At 37.8% G+C, this 19,032-nt stretch overlaps 1 protein-coding gene across 1 annotated transcript in view; it reads left to right on the top strand.

The window, feature by feature from the left end:
- The first annotated feature begins 2,063 nt into the window (after positions 1–2,063).
- Positions 2,064–19,032, top strand: part of LOC138693375 (zinc finger protein 665-like) — an 89,620-nt gene continuing 72,651 nt past the window's right edge. Inside the window, exons 1-2 of the mRNA XM_069817298.1 lie at positions 2,064–2,080; positions 7,470–7,552. Of these exons, the coding sequence (XP_069673399.1) occupies positions 7,528–7,552 (25 nt within the window). The 5' untranslated portion in view covers positions 2,064–2,080; positions 7,470–7,527. The remainder of the gene's footprint in view (positions 2,081–7,469; positions 7,553–19,032) is intronic.

Genomic DNA, 19,032 nt, shown 5'->3' with positions numbered 1-19,032 from the left:
TTCAGTAAGGAAAGTGGGAAAGTGTAGAATCTGAATAAGAACTTAAGCTGTTTCACGGATGTGCATTCAGTCCCGTCAGATAGGCTAGAATTCTACTGAAGTTCCTACATGTGCGAATAATGTAGGGTGACCAATTCTGATAAACAAAAGCAGTACACATAAGATGGCAGTGCAGCAGTCCTTAATGCCTTCAGTGTTTGAGATGCTGAGATTCGTGACGAGTTTTAACAGCAAAAAAAAAAAAAAAAAAAACATAATGAATGGAGCAGTTTTGAAAATAATTAAGACTATTGACACATCTGCAAACTACAGAAACAGCAAAAACAATATTTAAAATTTAAAATTATTATTACATTTTAGCACATTAGAAAAATGCACTTTGAGGCAAATTTTAATACCAATTATTATCTCACACATACCATAATTAGGATTTGAATAATTTCAAATGAGCAAACACTTCATTATAATTTCATCTCATTCTTTGTCTGTACTTTTGGCTGGGGTGTACAGCATAGAACAACGTTGTATTTTCCTGAACTAAATCATGGAATTCACTATAATTTTTTTTTATTATGGGATGTTTGGGTGTTTCAGTTTTTAATTAAGATTTCTCAGCAGTCCACATCTTGTTCATCATTGAGGAAACTCTCTCAGTGAGTGCATTTGTGTGTGGAAGGCACAAACTGAACTCCACAATATCAAGTGCCTGTGGAAAGGGAATGAATTTTTCTTCAAAGTATTGTAACAATTGAACCCATCTTAAATCTACTCTCATTTGAGCAGTGCTCCAACCTTTAACCTTTTCAGGAGTGACATACTGTAGGCCCTTACCAATACATTTGAGATTTCATAAAAGAAATACTGGTATGAATCATTTACGGTAGTTGTTTTCTTAAGCATTTTTTGAGAAAGTTTAAGCAATTTTGCATCCCGTCCCATGCAATGACTGAATTTAGTCTCAGGAAATCCAAAACACTCATTTCAGTAAATGGAGAAGACCACTTCCAAATATCTCTGGGTTGTCGACAGAACATCTTAAGCGTCACTTTTTAAGATGCTTTTATTTACCTAATGGAAAGGCTAAAACATAACATCGAGCCTGGAAAAAGAGCACCAATGAGTCTGTAACGTACAGTGCGAAAACAAGGAGTACATTTCGAGGGCTTAGTAACTTCAAAAACTGACAGGTTTAGGTCTTTACACCAATTGGTGATTATTCGTTCTTCTACTTAGTCACAAAAAATCGTAACTTAGTTCCTAACAGTCTTGTATATAGTACAAAACATGATGCTATAAGCGTGTTGCCTGTTAAGCATTTTGTTGTGAATGAAACATCGATTGTAGTTCACATTAATTTCACATTTAGTCCTCGATTTTATCTTAACCATTTTAGAATTATTTTTGTGACCAACAAATCATCTTAAGACATGATGGAGAGAGAGACATGAACAAGAGGACATTTAAGCTATGTTAGCAATAGACGTAGGTACTGTATTTAGGCTGTCCTTGTGGACAATTACTAGTACTGTGTACAGCAAATTAAAGGAGACTAAAGAAAACCAAGTCGACAGTTCTTTGTCGTATCTATCATGACGTCATATATTAATAAATTGCCCCCAGTAGTCTAAATAAATTATGCCAGTAATTGTTTCCACTCAACTTCCCATTATGCAGCAAATTACCTACATTTAAATAAAAAAGAAAACGTGCAAAATCTTTCTATTTCAGGACCTTGGTATTTCAAAATGCAATGCTATAGAGTTGTTCCAAGAAATCAGTGTGTGAGTGATAAGATAATATTTACATGTGCTTTTTATTTGCATTGGGATCAACTGTCGGCCAAGGTTTTACGAATATGGAAGGATTACATGTACACTTGTTGATATCAAAATTAAGAGCAACCGAATATGTTTTGAAAATATAGACATGAATGTTGGGATCTTGTGCAATTGATGCGATACATGTTCCACAGGAAGGGAACGAGTTAGCTCTGCGTGTGACTGGGACGAAGACAGAATGTGTGGACACCAGCTACTCGTTTGAGCTGATAGGCTGTACCGCTGTGAAGAGTGAAGCTGAGGTGAGACGTTTATGGAGGCACTAGTCATTGAGTCCTCTTCTAATATCCTCTGGTCAGTGTGTTTTTTCTTCCAGGCTGTGACCAGATATTTCAATGATGTCTCTCGTGCTTTCTTTTTCTACCTTGCACGATTTTATTATCTTTGTTAACTCTTCAATTTTTTTCCTTAATGCCTGTGATCATTACATGCAAAATGTCCACCACATCACCATGCTTATTTTCGTTTTCGCATTCCCACTAATTGTGTTTACCACATCCGCATTTAATTGAATGTACAGTTCGGAATAGCAGTAGTTTAATAAACAGACATGAGTATTCCTAGGAATGAAAAAGATTACAATAACGAATTGCAAATAATACACGCAATTGCATACGAAGATGGATATAAAGAATCAATAGTAAACAATATATTAAAATGTAGAAGTCGAAGAAAATTGATTAAAGATGTTTCCAAACTTTCTCTGATCACAGAAAAGAAAAAAGGTTCTTACTTTTACATTTTCCAATAACTTTACATATCACATGACGTTGCCAACACATTTAGAAAATTTAATGATGAAACAGCACACAGAACTAATAGCACATTACAAAATATGTTATTCAATAAATTGGACCCAAAGTGCAATAAGTTGATTTCTTCAGGAGTCTATAAATTAGAATGTCAGTTGTACATTGGTGAGACTGGAAGAACGTTCAATACAAGATATAAAGAACGCAGACAGACTTCTCATAACATTAATTTTCAGTTGACTTTTAATGAACTTCATTATAATGACCAACATTTTTTCACACTAATATTAACAGCATCAAAATGACAATAGAAGAAAAAGCACTGATTCAATATGAAAAACTTATTAGATTACCAGGAAACAATTGGCATTCATACAGTCCTCTCTGTAGATTGAAAACTCAAAAAAGTTTCATATCCATTGTTCAAGAATTAAAACAGAAAATCAATATCCCGAATTTAAAAGAAAACTTACAAATTAAACCAAACCCTTTAACTCTATTAAATATGGAATATAATCTAAATTTAACAGAAGAAATACTGAAATCAGAAGTAAACACTGAAATACTAAAACAATTGTCTTTAGAGACAATTAATATTATATACCCTCCACAAAACTGGCTTCATTTATACACTGATGGATCCTTGATCTCCAGAGAACAAGGTGCCGGTGCAGGTGTTACGTGCTGTCTCTTCTCACTTTGTAGATCTCTTGGGTATGGAACAACAAGTTTTGATGGAGAAATCATTGCAATAAGTGAAAGTCTCAGGAATCTTCTATGCCACATCAGTAAATTTAAAAATGCAGTTATATTGTCAGACTCCAAAGCAGCTATTCTATCAATAGTCTCTAAACACACACCTTCATCTCAAACAGCAGAAATAACTAAAATGCTCTCTCAATTAATATCATTCAATAAAAGAATTGTATTCCAATGGATACCATCCCATTGTGGAATCCTGGGAAACGAGAATGCGGATGCTTTAGCAAAGAAGGGCAGCACTGCTACTTACAGACCTGTTACTAAATCTACGTATTACTCTGTAAAAAGATTTATTAAATCTACATACTTAGATTTCAACGAACAAAATTTGATAACACAATCCCAAGGGAAAAAATGGAACTCTCTGCATCAAAATCCACAGTTAATTCCCGATTTACCACGAAAATCGTCTGTAGCTGCATTTAGATTGGCAACAGGCCATGATTGTTTGGCCTAACACCTGCATAGAATTGGAATATATCAGTCCCCTAACTGTCCATTGTGCAACTCAAACCAAGAAATGGATTCGGAACACCTCAAAATCTGTGCTTCATTGGCTGGTCATGATAATATCTTTGAAAAATATTGGAGTGCAAGAGGTCAAGTGACTTTATTGTCAAACGCCTGGCATTAGAAAACAACAACAACAACATTTTTTCACAAATATAGAATATGATATGGGTATAGTACATGTACAGAATAAAAGTCATGCACTTGTCGTTTTGGAATCTATAGAAATATATAAAGAGAGATTAAATACTCAGAACAACCTAATGAAAAGACTCTAGTAGACAGGAACATTCTCATTTAGTTACATATTGGTTCACACCATTCCGTGCTTACACGCATGCAGTCAGTCGGCAATAGGCTGCACACCATTAGGATCTGGCCTCGTAAGTACTGCAACATTAGGATGTCCATTTTCACTTTTTACATCTATATAATCAATACTGTACTCCACATTCATTTAATATTTAAGAAATAGTTCAATACATATATATTACAATAGTTTTTTTTCGTATTTTCAGAAAGCTACTGAAGATGGACAGCATGTCTTGAAACATGTCTAGCTAAATGAATTTTAATTATATTGTTGTGTTTTTAATACTGTTGGATTTTAAGATAATGTAAAGTTTAATACTGTTCTCTCCGAGTATGGTCGCTTCTTGGTCAATAATCTCCAAGCAGAGTGAATGTTCTACTTACTCAGATTCAACCTAATTCAGGTAAATAGGCACTTCCTAAACGCCATGACAGAAATATTCATTGGAATGCTATATCAAGAGATTCAACTATAATTGGCTGAGCTGTTGAATGTTTACCTTCTAACGGACAGGCTTTGGTACTTCTAACCAGTGGGTGGGCCAGATGGGCCCAGCCCCACCCAAAAAATTTGCGAATTTTTGCGTTTTTTACGGAAAACACTCAACATTAAAAATAAACCATGGATCCAGAGCAATAGTTACAATCGATAGAATTAAGATAAGAAGTCAAAAATGCATTAATTTCTTCAAGAGTCAATTTAAATGTGTTAGGTTGGTTCTAAAAATATTGCCTTGCAACAATAAAAAGAAGGAAACTGTCGAGGGTACTGGATTGTTACATCAGCTAGAAAAAATTGACACCTTATTTTATTTGGTATGTTTAGACGATTTTCTTACTCTCGCAAATTCATTAGTAAATGTTCATCCCTCATTAAATCAATATAAAACTTTTTAAAGCTTCAAAACGAAGAAAACTTCGAAAAATTTTATTCCAGTGTTGTTTGTATGGCAGAAGTTTTCGGAATCAGTGTCTCTGCACAAGAAAAAAGATCATCATCCCTCAGTCTCTGGTAACAGACCATTTCGTTACTGATGATGCTGGTGTTGCACTGAAGATTTCCGATTCCGAGCAATATGATAAGGTTTTGCTGAGAGCAAGTTTATATAATATACTTGGTAATGTCATATCGGAAATGAAAAGACGGTTTGAAGAAAATTTTGTTTTCTGTGAAGCAGTATCAGCTTGTGATCCAAAGTCTCCTGACTTCATAAACTTCAAGACACTGCGAGAACTGGCTGACTTGTATGGGTCTTAAAATTTTGTGTCAAACATAAACCAGGAACTCCTAGAAAAACTGTGTTCCCTAGTGAAATTAATTAATATTAAATCAAAAGGTGTATGACCTATATTCTAAACCACATGAGCATGGGCTTGGCATTGCAGGACATACTGTCCTTCAAGTCTTACAAATTATACTGATCTGTCTCATCACGACTGCAACCGCAAAAAAAGGACTTCTTCTGCATTACGACGAATAAAAACTTTCACCAGGACAACCATGTCAAGCACAAGGCTTTGCAGTCTAGCAATTCTATCCATTGAGAGGGAGAAAAGTTGGGAACTATTGAAGGGCCATCACCAGCTATCGAGAGATTCGTTGCTAGGAAATCTCGACAGCTCCAGTTCACCTTATGAAGCGTTTGTATAGGAACGTCTTGCGTGATTGTTTATCATAATTTTGCATGTTATTAAATAAGACTCGAGAATGAGTTTCAAGAGAGTTGACGGCAGTGGCATTGTTAGGAGATGGGTCAGGTACTTTCTAAACCGCGCATATTTGGCCCATCTAAAATAATTAGTCTGGCTACGCCATTGCTTCTAACATTTGAGGTTGCGTCTCTTTCACATATATATCTGTAGATTGTATACCGTCTCTGACTTAAAGCATACACACCCAATGCAGTCCTCCTAATTTGGCCATATACAACATTGGTGTACTAACATTGTGTATTAAAATGGTAGCAAGAGACATCATGAGGAGTAACGGTCAGCGTGTCTGGCCGCGAAACCAGGTGCCCCGGGTTCGATTCCTGGTCGGGGCAAGCTACCTGGTTGAGGTTTTTTTGCGGGGTTTTCCCTCAACCCAATATGAGCAAATGCTGGGTAACTTTCGGTGCTGGACCCCGGATTCATTTCACCGGCATTATCACCTTCATCTCATTCAGACGCTAAATAACCTTAGATGTTGATAAAGCGTCGTAAAATAACCTATTAAAAAAAAAAAAACATCATGAGGATTGCCTGGATCCTATGCAGAACTTCGTGCTAATTGTGATGGAAACTATGTTTTAAATTAAAAATGTTGCTCATGACAAATTTATAAAGATATTCAGAAACTTCGTCTTAGCACAGTGTGTATAATAAATACTCTGATGGCAAGAAAGATGGCGATTGCATCATTGAAACTATTCAAGGCACTAATGAAGTGAACGTACCTGAGCACCAGACACATACGTCTTTTGATAAGACAACTCATTCTGCCAACTTGTATGACAGGATCTTATGCAGTTCTTCATGGAATAATGACGCAGTGTCTGACAGAAGAAGTCTGTCTAACGAACTTCCTCATCAGAGGTAAAATTCGTTAATGAGTATAGAAGCGTGAGGAAGCTTGTGAGCCAGCAGTTACGAATGGAGTGACTACAACGAAAATCCGAAAAGACTTGTGGTGAACTCAATGTTCTAAGAATGACAAAATGATATGCGAATAGTGTTTGCAGCAATTAATCCATCCTGAAGGACCTGTTTTTAATTCTGTGGTTCCAAGGCAAAAAGTTGCAGTAGGCCTATGCTAATTTTTTACGAAAATGAGACTTTGCGATATGTTGTACAGCCTGATGGTATCCTTACTGAGGCAAAAGATGACACGAATATCTCTATTATTTTTCTCTCTAACCCATTGTTATGGAACATGATTCCTATGATTTTATACAGTCATTCAAACATTAAATGTTCGCTCCTGAAAAAAACTGCAAGAAAAAGACAGATCACGTGCCTTGGAGACAGGAAACATCTTCAGCCTCATTATTCCTTGATTCTTCAAAGATAATGCATAACCCACCTTGAGGTTACCAGAATCAGTGGCAGATGTGGTTTCCTTGTCACAGACAATATTCTTGTCTCTGTTACTGGTGTTGTACCATGGATTGGGTTACTATAATTTAAAACTCAGGGCAGATGGTGATTGAAAGAGCGATAATGGAATGCCGGCGTGGAGACAGATTCCTCCAACAACCTCGTCTTCATCTAGGCCTAGAGATGCACTCTCTGTTTTACTTGTCTTCTTTTACAGGAAGAATCTTGTGACGTGAGCGAAGTAAAGGAGGAGCTGAAGCTCAAAGTATCGCCAGATGAGGATGAAGTTTTCCTTGAGAGGTGAGTGTAGTGTAGTCCTTGATTTCAAAGCTTAATTTGAATGATATATAATGATTAGGAGGCTATTTTATTGTATATATTATTTTAATGTACCGAAGTACATGTGATATTTCCATGCAGATATTCTGCATCATCATACGATGACAGAGTAATGGAACAGAGAAAAATTCTCTCCGGCGCTGGGATTTGAACCCGGGTTTTCAGCTCTACGTGCTGATGCTTTATCCACTAAGCCACACCGGATACCACCCCGACGTCGGACAGAATTGTCTCAGATTAAGCTCCAACTCTTGGGTTCCCTCTAGCGGCCGCCCTCTGCACTACGTCATAGATGTCTATTCCATTACTCTTTCATCGTATAATGATGCAGAATATCTGCATGGAAATATCACATGTACTTCGGTACATTAAAATAATATATATGATATGCGCAAATCACTTCGTGATTTAAGACGGCGCTTATTCTGTCGGATCCCGGCCAACTAGTCACTCATAACGCGTGCACCTCAGCACATGTGTGGACTTCGGTCCTACGTTCATAGACATCTATGACGTAGTGCAGAGGGCGGCCACTAGAGGGAACCTAAGAGTTGGAGCTTAATCTGAGACAATTCTGTCCGACGTCGGGGTGGTATCCGGTGTGGCTTAGTGGATAAAGCATCAGCACATAGAGCTGAAAACCCAGGTTCAAATCCCGGCACCAGAGAGAATTTTTCTCTGTTCCATTACTCTTTCATCGTATTTTATTGTAGATTATCACGGGTTGCACATTCCTCAAACTATTATTAATTATAAAGAATTGAAACGTTATTCAGTCACTCAAATTAAGCAAGTATTTGCGAAAGTTTTTTCCTTGCTGTTCCAAATATTTCCACCTACATACCCATGGAGTTAATGCCAAGACATGTTCGAAAACAGAAGGAGATTAGGGTCAATTCCACCATCATGAATACCACTTAAAATTCACTTATAAACTGTAAACCTAATTAAAGGATCATTGAGGAATGTCACGGACTTCTATAAATTTCTAAGGCTTTCTCACAGAACAAAGTATTTTGGAAAGAGTTAAAGAATTTAAATATCTTAGCAGATTTATACATTCATGGCTAAAGTTTACAGTATAATAAATCAATGGGCATCATAGATAGAATCATAAAACCATCTGTAGTTCAGCGACATACCCGCCCTTGTCTGAATAAAACCTTATCGTGACCAGTCCTGCTCTATGGAAGTGAAGCTTGGAGTCCAAGGAAATGTGGCGCAAGTAGAATCACAGCTAGTGAAGTGAGATTCATGCGCCGAACAGCTGGCTATACTAAGTGGGACCATAAAAGAAATGAAGACATCTTAAAGGAACCTGAAATTAACTCAATACTAGCAGACATTTGTCACTATCAAGATAATTGGCGTCAGCACGTGAGGCATATGTCTAGCTCTAGAATCCCTCGTGCAGCCCTGCATTACCAACCTAGAGGCAGGAGATCTACTGGACATCCAGTGAAGAGATGGGATGAAAACTTTTGTGGACAGTAACAGTCCAGGGCCTATAACCTGTATGGTTGATGATGATGATGATGATGATGATGATGATGATGATGATGATGATGAGTATGCAAAACCATGAATGGTATAGTGGGGCATGAAATTATAAGTATCTAATTTATGGTCATTAAGTGATTACAGAGTAATGGAAATACGAGGGGGATCCAGGAAATAACGACCGTTCGCGCATACCCGCCGCGCAGCTGACTCCCCTTCCTTGTTTGAAGGTCAACTGGCTTCCTTAGCATGTGTTCTCATAATGTTGTGAGTACTGGTTGCAACAAGTCGCCATTGTGCATTTTGTGTTACTTCAAAATGAACGACGTGATTGATAATCCCACAGACTGTGAGGTGAGGAGTGTGATTCGATTTTTGAATGCCCGACATTTGAAACCTGCAGAAATTTACCGGCAATTGAAAGAAGTGTATGGTGATACTGTAATGAATGAAAGAAATGTGAGAAAATGGTGCGAAATGTTCAACAATGGGCGAACAAATGTCCACGATGAAACTCGACCCGGATGCCCATCACTCATCACAGAAGACCTGAAGACTAAAGTGAACGACAGAATCTTGCAAGACAGGCGCACATCACTCGACGAATTGCATATTGCCTTTCCTGACATTTCTCGTTCTTTGCTTGGTGAAATTGTGTCACAACATCTTGGCTACCACAAAATCTGTGCACGATGGGTTCCACGACAACTGAGTGACCAACACAAAACTCATAGAATGGCCTCAGCATTGACATTCTTGATGCGATGTCACACAGATGGAGACGCCTTTCTTGATCAAATTGTGACTGGTGATGAGACCTGGGTGTCTCACAACACCCCAGAGACCAAGCGCCCATCACGTCTGTGGCATCATCACTCATCACCCAAGAAATCGAGAAAATTGAAACAGACTCTCTCAACACAAAAAGTCATGGCTACTGTCTTTTGGGATCGCAAAGGTGTTCTTTTGCTGGATTTCATGCCAAAAGGCACTACGATCAATGCAAATTGTTATTGTGAGACTTTACGAAAACTACGGCGAGCCATCCAAAACAAGAGGCGAGGAATACTTTCGAGAGGAGTTGTGCTTCTTCACGACAACGCCCGCCCGCACATTGCTGCTTCAACTCGAGAATTGCTGGATCAATTCGGTTGGGAAATCTTTGATCATCCGCCCTATAGTCCAGACCTTGCTCCTAGCGATTTTCACCTTTTCACTAAGCTGAAAGACTTTCTGGGTGGTACGCGTTTTGGAAGTGATGAAGAGTTGAAGAAGACAGTGAACACCTGGCTTAATGAACTGGTGGCAAAGGAGTATAACACGAGAATTCTAAAGCTAGTGAACAGATACGACAAATGTTTAAATGTAGGTGGTGATTATTTAGAGACGTAAAGGAAGCTTCAGTTATGTAACAGACTTTGTTTTTTCAAATATATATATTTTTTTAATTATTACAACAAAACGGTCGTTCTTTCCTGGATCCCTCTCGTATTATGGGTACAACAAGAATACATAAGAGATAACACCAGGGAAGAGCTTGCGGTGGGTGAATGGTCAGGCCTCAAGTCTCTCACGCAGTTTCGAGTCCTGTTCAGGTCTCGGATGTTCCGTTGAAAAATCCATAGTGACACTTGTGAAGGACAAGGTCGCAGTTGGACTTTTTCTCAGTGTTCCCCCGTTTTTCCTCACATCTGCATCATTCTGTCATGATTTCTCCATTTCATCATCATCCCATAGCATTCCCTGATCACTGGTTGGTGATGCATGGAGAGGATTGTCTGCTCGAAACCTGGATATGCAGCGAACCTTAGTGCAGTCAGCCGGTGTGGGTTTGGGAATGAGCCTGGCTTGATGGTTAGCGCAATAGATCGTCACAAGACGCAGTGCTGGGGTATAGTGTCCCCCTCTCGTAAATTCCATTCCATTTCCAAGTGCATAACTTAGGAAGGAACAGATGGTTTAGCGTGGTGACAGTTTGACAATTTGTAATTTGGAGAACAGAATCAGAAACATGGAAAAGGATATACTGTATGTCCATTTAGCATATAATATTATCTTGCGCAGATATTGGCAAGATAAGGAAGATATTTATTGAAAAGTAAGTTCTAAAGTCAAATTTAAAAGTAACTTGCAGGAAATTATAAGGATCCCTAGAAGAAAGAGGAAGGTAGAAAAATTATGATGTGCAATAAGGATTAAATGGGAAGAGGAAGCTAATCGATAGGCATATTCATTGTTAACAATGTCATGTTATGTAAGTAATAGGCGTAATTTTTAAACTTAAAACATTAGGGTAGATTAGGCCAGTGGTTCCGAACCTTTTTTGACTGACGACACACTTTACTGAATGCCCACGATTTCGCGACACACTTATTTGTTTCTATTAACAACAATATAATAATAACCAGTGATTTCCTTGTGAAGGAAAAAGTGGTAGAACTCTGTGTAGAATATTTTATAGTGGACGGGGGGATTATTACTGTTTACTGCGCGGGAATTTTGTCGTTTGTATTCTCCTATTCGTACAACTAAGATTTTCAAAGTCTAAGAAGAATTCAAAGAAAAATTAAATTAATAACATAGTTATTCACACATATTTCGCTTGCATGATGAAAAATGCAAGGAAAAGGAGCCGGAACGCCGTTACAGCATGTTCCGCCAGAAAAATGCATTGATAATTTCTGTGTAATGTCGTACATCCACTGTTGTAGATAGGTCGATGTTAACACGCAATCGACAATTCTAAACAAAACAAGCAGCAACTTGAGTGGAATTAGAAGAAAAAAAACCTATGTGTCAAAAATCCCAAACTAACTATGCTGGATGTCCGATAAAACATTTTTATTGTCATTTTTGAAAACTCACCTATTTAAATTAATGTGAAGTCTGCACTTGGTGCGTTGGACAGAGTTCTCTATACGTGATTATGGTTCAGAGGACACATAAATCATCTTCAAGATTCAGCAGTGTGTTCCTTTGTTTAGATTTCACTATTTTCATGTTGGAAAATGCAGATTCACGCAAGCATGACGAGAATGACAGTTCTAAATGTCTTTTTAGTTTATTCGATACCATTGATTGATTTGACAAAAGATTTCCGCATATAAGACACTCGGGATTTTGCTTATATTCATCTCTACGCCATGTAAAACCATAAGTTGCAAGTATTCATCACTATATTTACGAAACGCAATACGTATCCTGAAGGGAATTTCCGCGCACATTCGAATTAGCACTGCTGTTGTCTACTTCTAACTCAGAGCTTGATTCAGAATGCCTTTTTTGAATTAACATTTTTTTCCATGATAAAATTTAAATAAAGCACTTTTCATAAAATGGTCGCACTATAACCCTCTCATACTGAAACTCACCAATATGTTCTGACGATTCTAAACTCTATTTATCACTAAGTGGGAAGAGTAAACGAATTACTAAGCATTGTTGCAGGTGTTCACGTTTCTTTGGTAAAGTCTGTCTCAAAATAAAGTGTACCATATCGAAGACTAGGTTGTAATTAAAAAATGCGGTGTAAAGAGTCTTTCTGGATGACAAAATTTATTTTTCAATTCCAAAATTTCGCGACACACCGTTTTGGGAACCCCTGGAGTAGGCGAATAGTATATGTTAATATTAAATACATTATTTAAAGTGAGTACCTGGAAAACAAGTGCGATCGATCTGCATTAATTGATGACGTACTACATATCTAAGTTTTGATGAAAATAAACCTGTATATAGTAGTGCTGCTGCTAATACTGTAATCACGACCAGCACCGCCACTACAATTACTGCCATTAATGTACGTAATCCTTATTTAAGGACTTTTAGCTCTTCTTTCAGATAGGTAACCCACTTTCCAGTTTCCTGAAGTTACAGCCTTAAGTCTTCGCCTTATATCTTCATCGTCTTCTTCAGTGTCTTTTAAACGTATACAGGATCCTTTCTAAGTTTTTCGTTTGCATCTGATTCCCATTACGATGAGGTTTTCCTATTCCAATGTGTGCTAGTTGATGTGTGATTCTCCAAGTTGTTGCAAATGTTGTACCGGTAGTCATTTGTTCCTGTTATCATACCATCTTTCATTCTTCGTTTACTTTTGAAATTTTCATCTAATTTTCAATACTATGGTATAAGAAACAACACCTCATCACTTAAATTTCTATACCTACAGCTCATCTATACCTTTTGTCACTTGACAACTCCTTCAGAGGAATTATATGTCTTGGAATGTAGGCTTTCACATCCTGCGTCGTTAGGATTGGTATTCTCTGGGCTCCTTACTTGGAACTAGGCTCTTTTAAATTTGAAACTATCCATAGTTTTATCTATCTTGGCTCTGAAATTAACAACAAAAATAATGTTAGTTCTGAAATAAAAAAACTAATATTATCTGCCAATAGATGCTCTTATGGCCTTAGAAGACATATGAAATCTCAAATTATATTTAGGAATACAAAAATTATGATGTATAAAACTCTTATAAGGTCTGTACTATCTTATGCATCTGAGACTTGGCAATTGTCGAAGTTAGATGCGACATTATTATGTACATTTGAAAGAAAGATTCTTAGGCAAATCTTTGGACCAGTTAGAGAAAACGGAACATGGAGAAGAAGGTATAATTTCGAACTGTACAGATTATATAATGAGCCGGACATTGTTAAATTTATAAAAATAAGAAGATTGGATTGGGCCGGGCATGTTGTGAGAATGCAAGATGATAGGGTTGCGAAGAGAGTTTTTAAATTTATTCCGATGGAAAGAAGGAAGGTTGGGAGACCGAGATTGAGATGGGAAGACTGTGTGATGGATGACATCAAGACTTTGGGTGTTAGAAATTGGAGAAGTTTGACATTGGATGGGGAGGAATGGCGAAAACTTCTGAAGAAGGCCAGGGCCCATGAAGGGCTGTCGTGCCATTGATGATGATGATGATTCTCTGGGCTAACACCACCCAATCTGAGCCAAGGCCAAACCTGTACTGGAGACCGTATCAGCAAGATACTAAAACAACGTGGAGACAATTTTCATACAAACGTGACTGACTTTCAACAACTGGAGTGTACAGAACCCCGTGCTCCTGAGGTTGTGTTCAAAGGTACAGCACAGCGTGGCATAGAAGGAACTGCCGTCTAGATCATGTAGACAAGTCAGACGTAGCCGAGCATGCATTTAAAGAGGAGGATCACATCATCAGGTTCGAGACACCGACATCCTTAGTGGATGCCACACTTCTAGCCAGGCTACATCGGGAGGCTATTGAAATACACAAACATCTTTAATCGTAAGGAAGAAGGACACAAGGTCAACAAAGCATGGTACCTGGCCCTGAAAAGAACACACACCAAACCCTTTCTCCTACAATTCAATAGGCCCTCTACCTACTAGATAATGCCAATCTTGTTTATCTCAAGTTATGACCATAATGAGGAATGAAAATACTCCTCACTAGGCGAGATGTTTCCTACTTTAATTATTATGACGATTATAAATCCTGGGAACTGATAAGACATCCCAGAAGTAGCTACTTAACCGTCAGAATTCAACATTTCGTTGCAAACCAAGCAAAAGATGGAACTCTCCTGTTCATGTAAATATTACTTAGTTGATACTGATGCAGATTTGTGCCTTAATTATTATTTTTGAGGATAATAGTGTATTTGGTAACAGCATTCCAGGCAGGCAGCAGAGTGGGGTGTCAGCATACAACGATGTTATCGCACAAGAAGAGGACCAAATTACAGAGTCTAGTTCCGAGAACTGCGAGTCCAGAAGAAAGACATTAACAGATTACAATAACCACCATAATTTCAACACGTGTTATGCAAGAGAATGCAACTCGAAATCACAGTCTCGAATAGACGAAATTGCCGATTCAGATATTTGTAACAGGAGAGGGAGTTTATTCAAGTGTAACATTTGCGGCAAATTTTTATCTACTCAATATTCACTTACAAAACATTTGCGAAGTCATTCTGGCGAAAAGCCGTTCAAATGTGATGTTTGTGGAAAGTGCTTTTTAGTATGTGAAGCTCTCAAAGTTCATTTACGTAGCCACACGGGGGAAAAGCCATATAAGTGTGACATTTGTAGTAATAGTTTCTCAACAAAGAGTATTCTCATAAACCATTTACGTCTGCATACAGGCGAAAAACCATTTAAATGCGAGGTTTGTGGAAAGTGTTTTATTCAGTTACAGTCTCTAAAAAACCATGAACGGCACCACAACGGTGAGAAACCATATAAATGCGATGTTTGTGGAAAGTGTTTCGCACAGTTCGCGCATCTCAAAAGACATCTGCTGCAGCACGCAGGCCAGAAGCCGTTCAACTGCGTTCTTTGTGGAAAGTGGTTTTCAGCCAAAGGTCACCTCAAAATCCACTCGCGTCAGCATACCGGCGAGAAGCCTTATAAGTGCGATGACTGTGGAATATGTTTCTCGGACTCCCGAAAGTTGAAGTACCATAGATATGAACACACCGGCCAAAACCCTTTCCAGTGCGATGTCTGCGGAAAATGTTTCACTCAGAAGGCAAAATTGAAATACCACGCATACAAGCACACAGGAGAGAAACCTTTTAAATGTCAAATTTGTCTGATGGGCTTCTCGGACCCAGACTGCTTGAAGTACCATTCGCGCAAACACACAGGCGAAAAGCCATTCCAATGTAATATATGTGAGAAGAGATTCTCAAAATCTGGAAATCTCAAAAGCCATGCTAACCTCCATGTAGAAGAAAAACCATTCGGTTGTGATTTTTGTGGAAAATGTTATCCGGACTCCGGAAGTCTGAGAAAACATGTACGTCTGCACACTGGCGAGACGCCGTTCCACTGCAATGTCTGCGGGAAATGTTTCGCGCATTCTGGAGTTCTCAAAAGACATATGCGCGTACACACGGGGGAAAAACCATTCAAATGTGATATTTGTGGGAAATGCTTCACGGAATCGGGGCACCTCAAGAGACATGCGCGTGTGCACACCGGCGAGAAGCCTTTCAAGTGCGTTGTGTGTGCGAAGTGTTACTCTGACCCGTCGGGTTTGAAATATCACTCACGGCAGCACGAACGGTGACAGAGGGCTCTGTTAATAATCATACATGCCTGTGCATAGCTGGGAGTTCATTTTAATCGTAGTATATGTGGAGTGTTTCGAGTGTCAATTCCCATGAAATATGATTATCAGCAGAAATCCGTTCAAAGTTCGAATTTTATTTTAATCTCTTCATGTTAAGATACTATTTTAAATATATTTTTTTCCGACTGTATATAGAATACAAATGTAGATTATTGATGTCTTTATAAAATAAAGAGAACAGTTTTCTATATTTGTGAGGAAGGCATATACTTTCTCTTTTTCATTTGTTACATGATTTACTAATGTTAAAGGTAAAATATCCTTCTGTTTTCCATCTGTATGTTTGGAAATACTTTCCATACTTAATAACTTACTGACTTTTAAGGAACCCGCAGGTTCATTTCCGCCCTCACATAAGCCCGCCATTGGTCCCTATCCTGAATGAAAGATTAATCCACTCTGTATCATTATATCCCACCTTCCTCAAATCCATTTTAATATTATCCCCCCATCTACGTCTCGACCTCAAAGGTCTTTTTCCCTCTGCTCTCCCAACTAACACTCTATATGCATTTCTGGATTCGCCCGTACGTGCTAAATGCCTTGCCCAACTCAAACTTCTGGATTTAATGTTCCTAATTATGTCAGGTGAAGAATACAATGCGTGCAGTTCTGCGTTCTGTAACTTTCTCCATTCTCCTGTAACTTCATCTCTCTTAGACCCAAACATTTTCCTGGGAACCTCATACTCAAACACCCTTATTCTCTGTTCCTCTCTCAAAGAGAGAGTCCAAGTTTCACAACCATGAAGGACAACCGGTAATATAACTGTTTTATAAATTCTAACTTTCAGATTTTTTGACAGCAGACTCGATGATAAAAGCTTCTCAACCGAATAATAACAGGCATTTCCCATATTTATTCTGTGTTTAATTTCCTCCCGAGTATCATTTATATTTGTTACTGTTGCTCCAAGATATTTGGACTTTTCCACCTCTTCAAAAGATAAATTTACAATTTTTATATTTCCATTTCGTACAATATTCTCGTCACGAGACATAATCATATACTTTGTCTTTTCGGGATTTACTTCCAAACGTATCTCTTTACTTCCTCCAAGTAAAATTCCCCTGTTTTTCCTAATCGTTTGTTGATTTTCTCCTTACATATTCACGTCATCTGCATAAGACAAGCAGCTGATATAACTTGTTGAATTCCAAACCCTCTCTGTTATCCTGGACTTTCCTAATGGTATACTCTAGAGCAAAGTTAAAAAGTAAAGGTGATAGTGCATCTCCTTGCTTTAACCCACAGTGAATTGGAAACGCATCTGACAGAAATTGACCTATACGAACTCTGCTGTACATTTCACTGAGACACATTTATTTAATCGAACTAGTTTTTTGGGAAGGAAATACTTTCCTTACTTTCAAAAACCTCTAACATCACTTTCAAGTTTAAAAGTCATGTTCAAGTTCAAAGTTCAGAGAAGTTGAATAATATATGATAAGGAAAATTAGATTAAAATTTCAGTGAACAACTTATCAGATGGGTTGTTGACTGAAATTATAATATAATTTTTTCTTATCATCACTTTTAAGCATAAAAAACAGTCATATCCAAATTAAGTCTTGAAATATATATTATTTTCTAATAAAGGCAAGCCTAGGAATATGTTAATTGCATGTAATGATAATAAATTATTTTATAAAAGCATATTTAATGCCAAGAAATTTAATTAATATAGAATATACTTTCTTCGTTTTCCCGAGAATTTAGTTCTTTGGACTTAGCGGGTTTTCATTGCACACATCTTGTATACATATTTTTTATTTAATTAAGGTCTGTTTTCTAGTGGTTATTTTGTACTTCACATGGTCTTGTTAGAGTTGCAAGAGAAATCATTGTAGGACTGAAGAATATGTGTTATTTTGATATAAAATGGAATATATGTTGAACTAAAGGCCTCTCCATTGCTTTTTAACTTAGTTGTTGTTGTTGTGGTTAATGTAAATATTTGTTGGTTTAATTTTCGTCAGAGCCTACACGATTTGACTCGCAGGTGGAGAACCCTATGTAGCAGTCGCTTTTTCCATGGAGGCGACGCTTTTCTTTGCCGTGGCAAGTATTCTGCTGTACAAAGCAATTATTCTAGTGTAAATTAGTTCATTTGTACGGGGATTGGTACTTACTGGGGTGGTGGCCGGAGATACAATATAATCTGATTGCAAGGTACATCGTGTTCTTAATTTTGTGATATGGTTACTCAGTTTAAGTTTGGGTCCGAGATCGGTCCTATGCTGCTGGTAAGGGATGGCCAGGTACCTACTAGTTAAGATTGGATACCTATCTCGTAATCTTCTAGAGGGAATCGTAATTTCTTGGTTAGCAGAATTCGAGTTTTGAATACATTCAATCTCAGCGTTGTTCGTTCACTACGCCACAAGACGTGGTGTTTGGGCTTTTTCTATATAACTTTTATCGTCGGCGAACTGGTCAATTTGGCCATTGGTCTTTATTGTTGTCTGTATGTCTGCTACAATTAGATTGTTGGCAGCACCGTTCTCTGTCGATGGTGAGTGCAGCACACAGTTTTTGGCTCACTTTAACCCGTGCTGTTCGATCCTGCAGGAAGTCGAAGACCACCGCATAATTTGTGGTGTTAGTCCTAAGTTTGTTAGTTTGTAGCGTAGTCGGTCGTGCCGGACAGTGTCAAACATTCTCTGCATGTGTAGTGCTATGATGGATATGCTTGTTGCATTCGCGAGCGAGTTTATTTACTTATTTATTTACTTATTATTCTGCTGATAATTGTAACATAAAATATAATATATATAGAAAAAACTTTAGCTCGCCCCTGAAA

The sequence above is a fragment of the Periplaneta americana genome, chromosome 17 (genome assembly GCF_040183065.1).
Source record: "Periplaneta americana isolate PAMFEO1 chromosome 17, P.americana_PAMFEO1_priV1, whole genome shotgun sequence".
NCBI lineage: Eukaryota > Metazoa > Arthropoda > Insecta > Blattodea > Blattidae > Periplaneta > Periplaneta americana.
The sequence above is the reverse complement of the archived record's forward strand: the minus strand, read 5'-3'. Positions and strand labels throughout refer to the sequence as shown.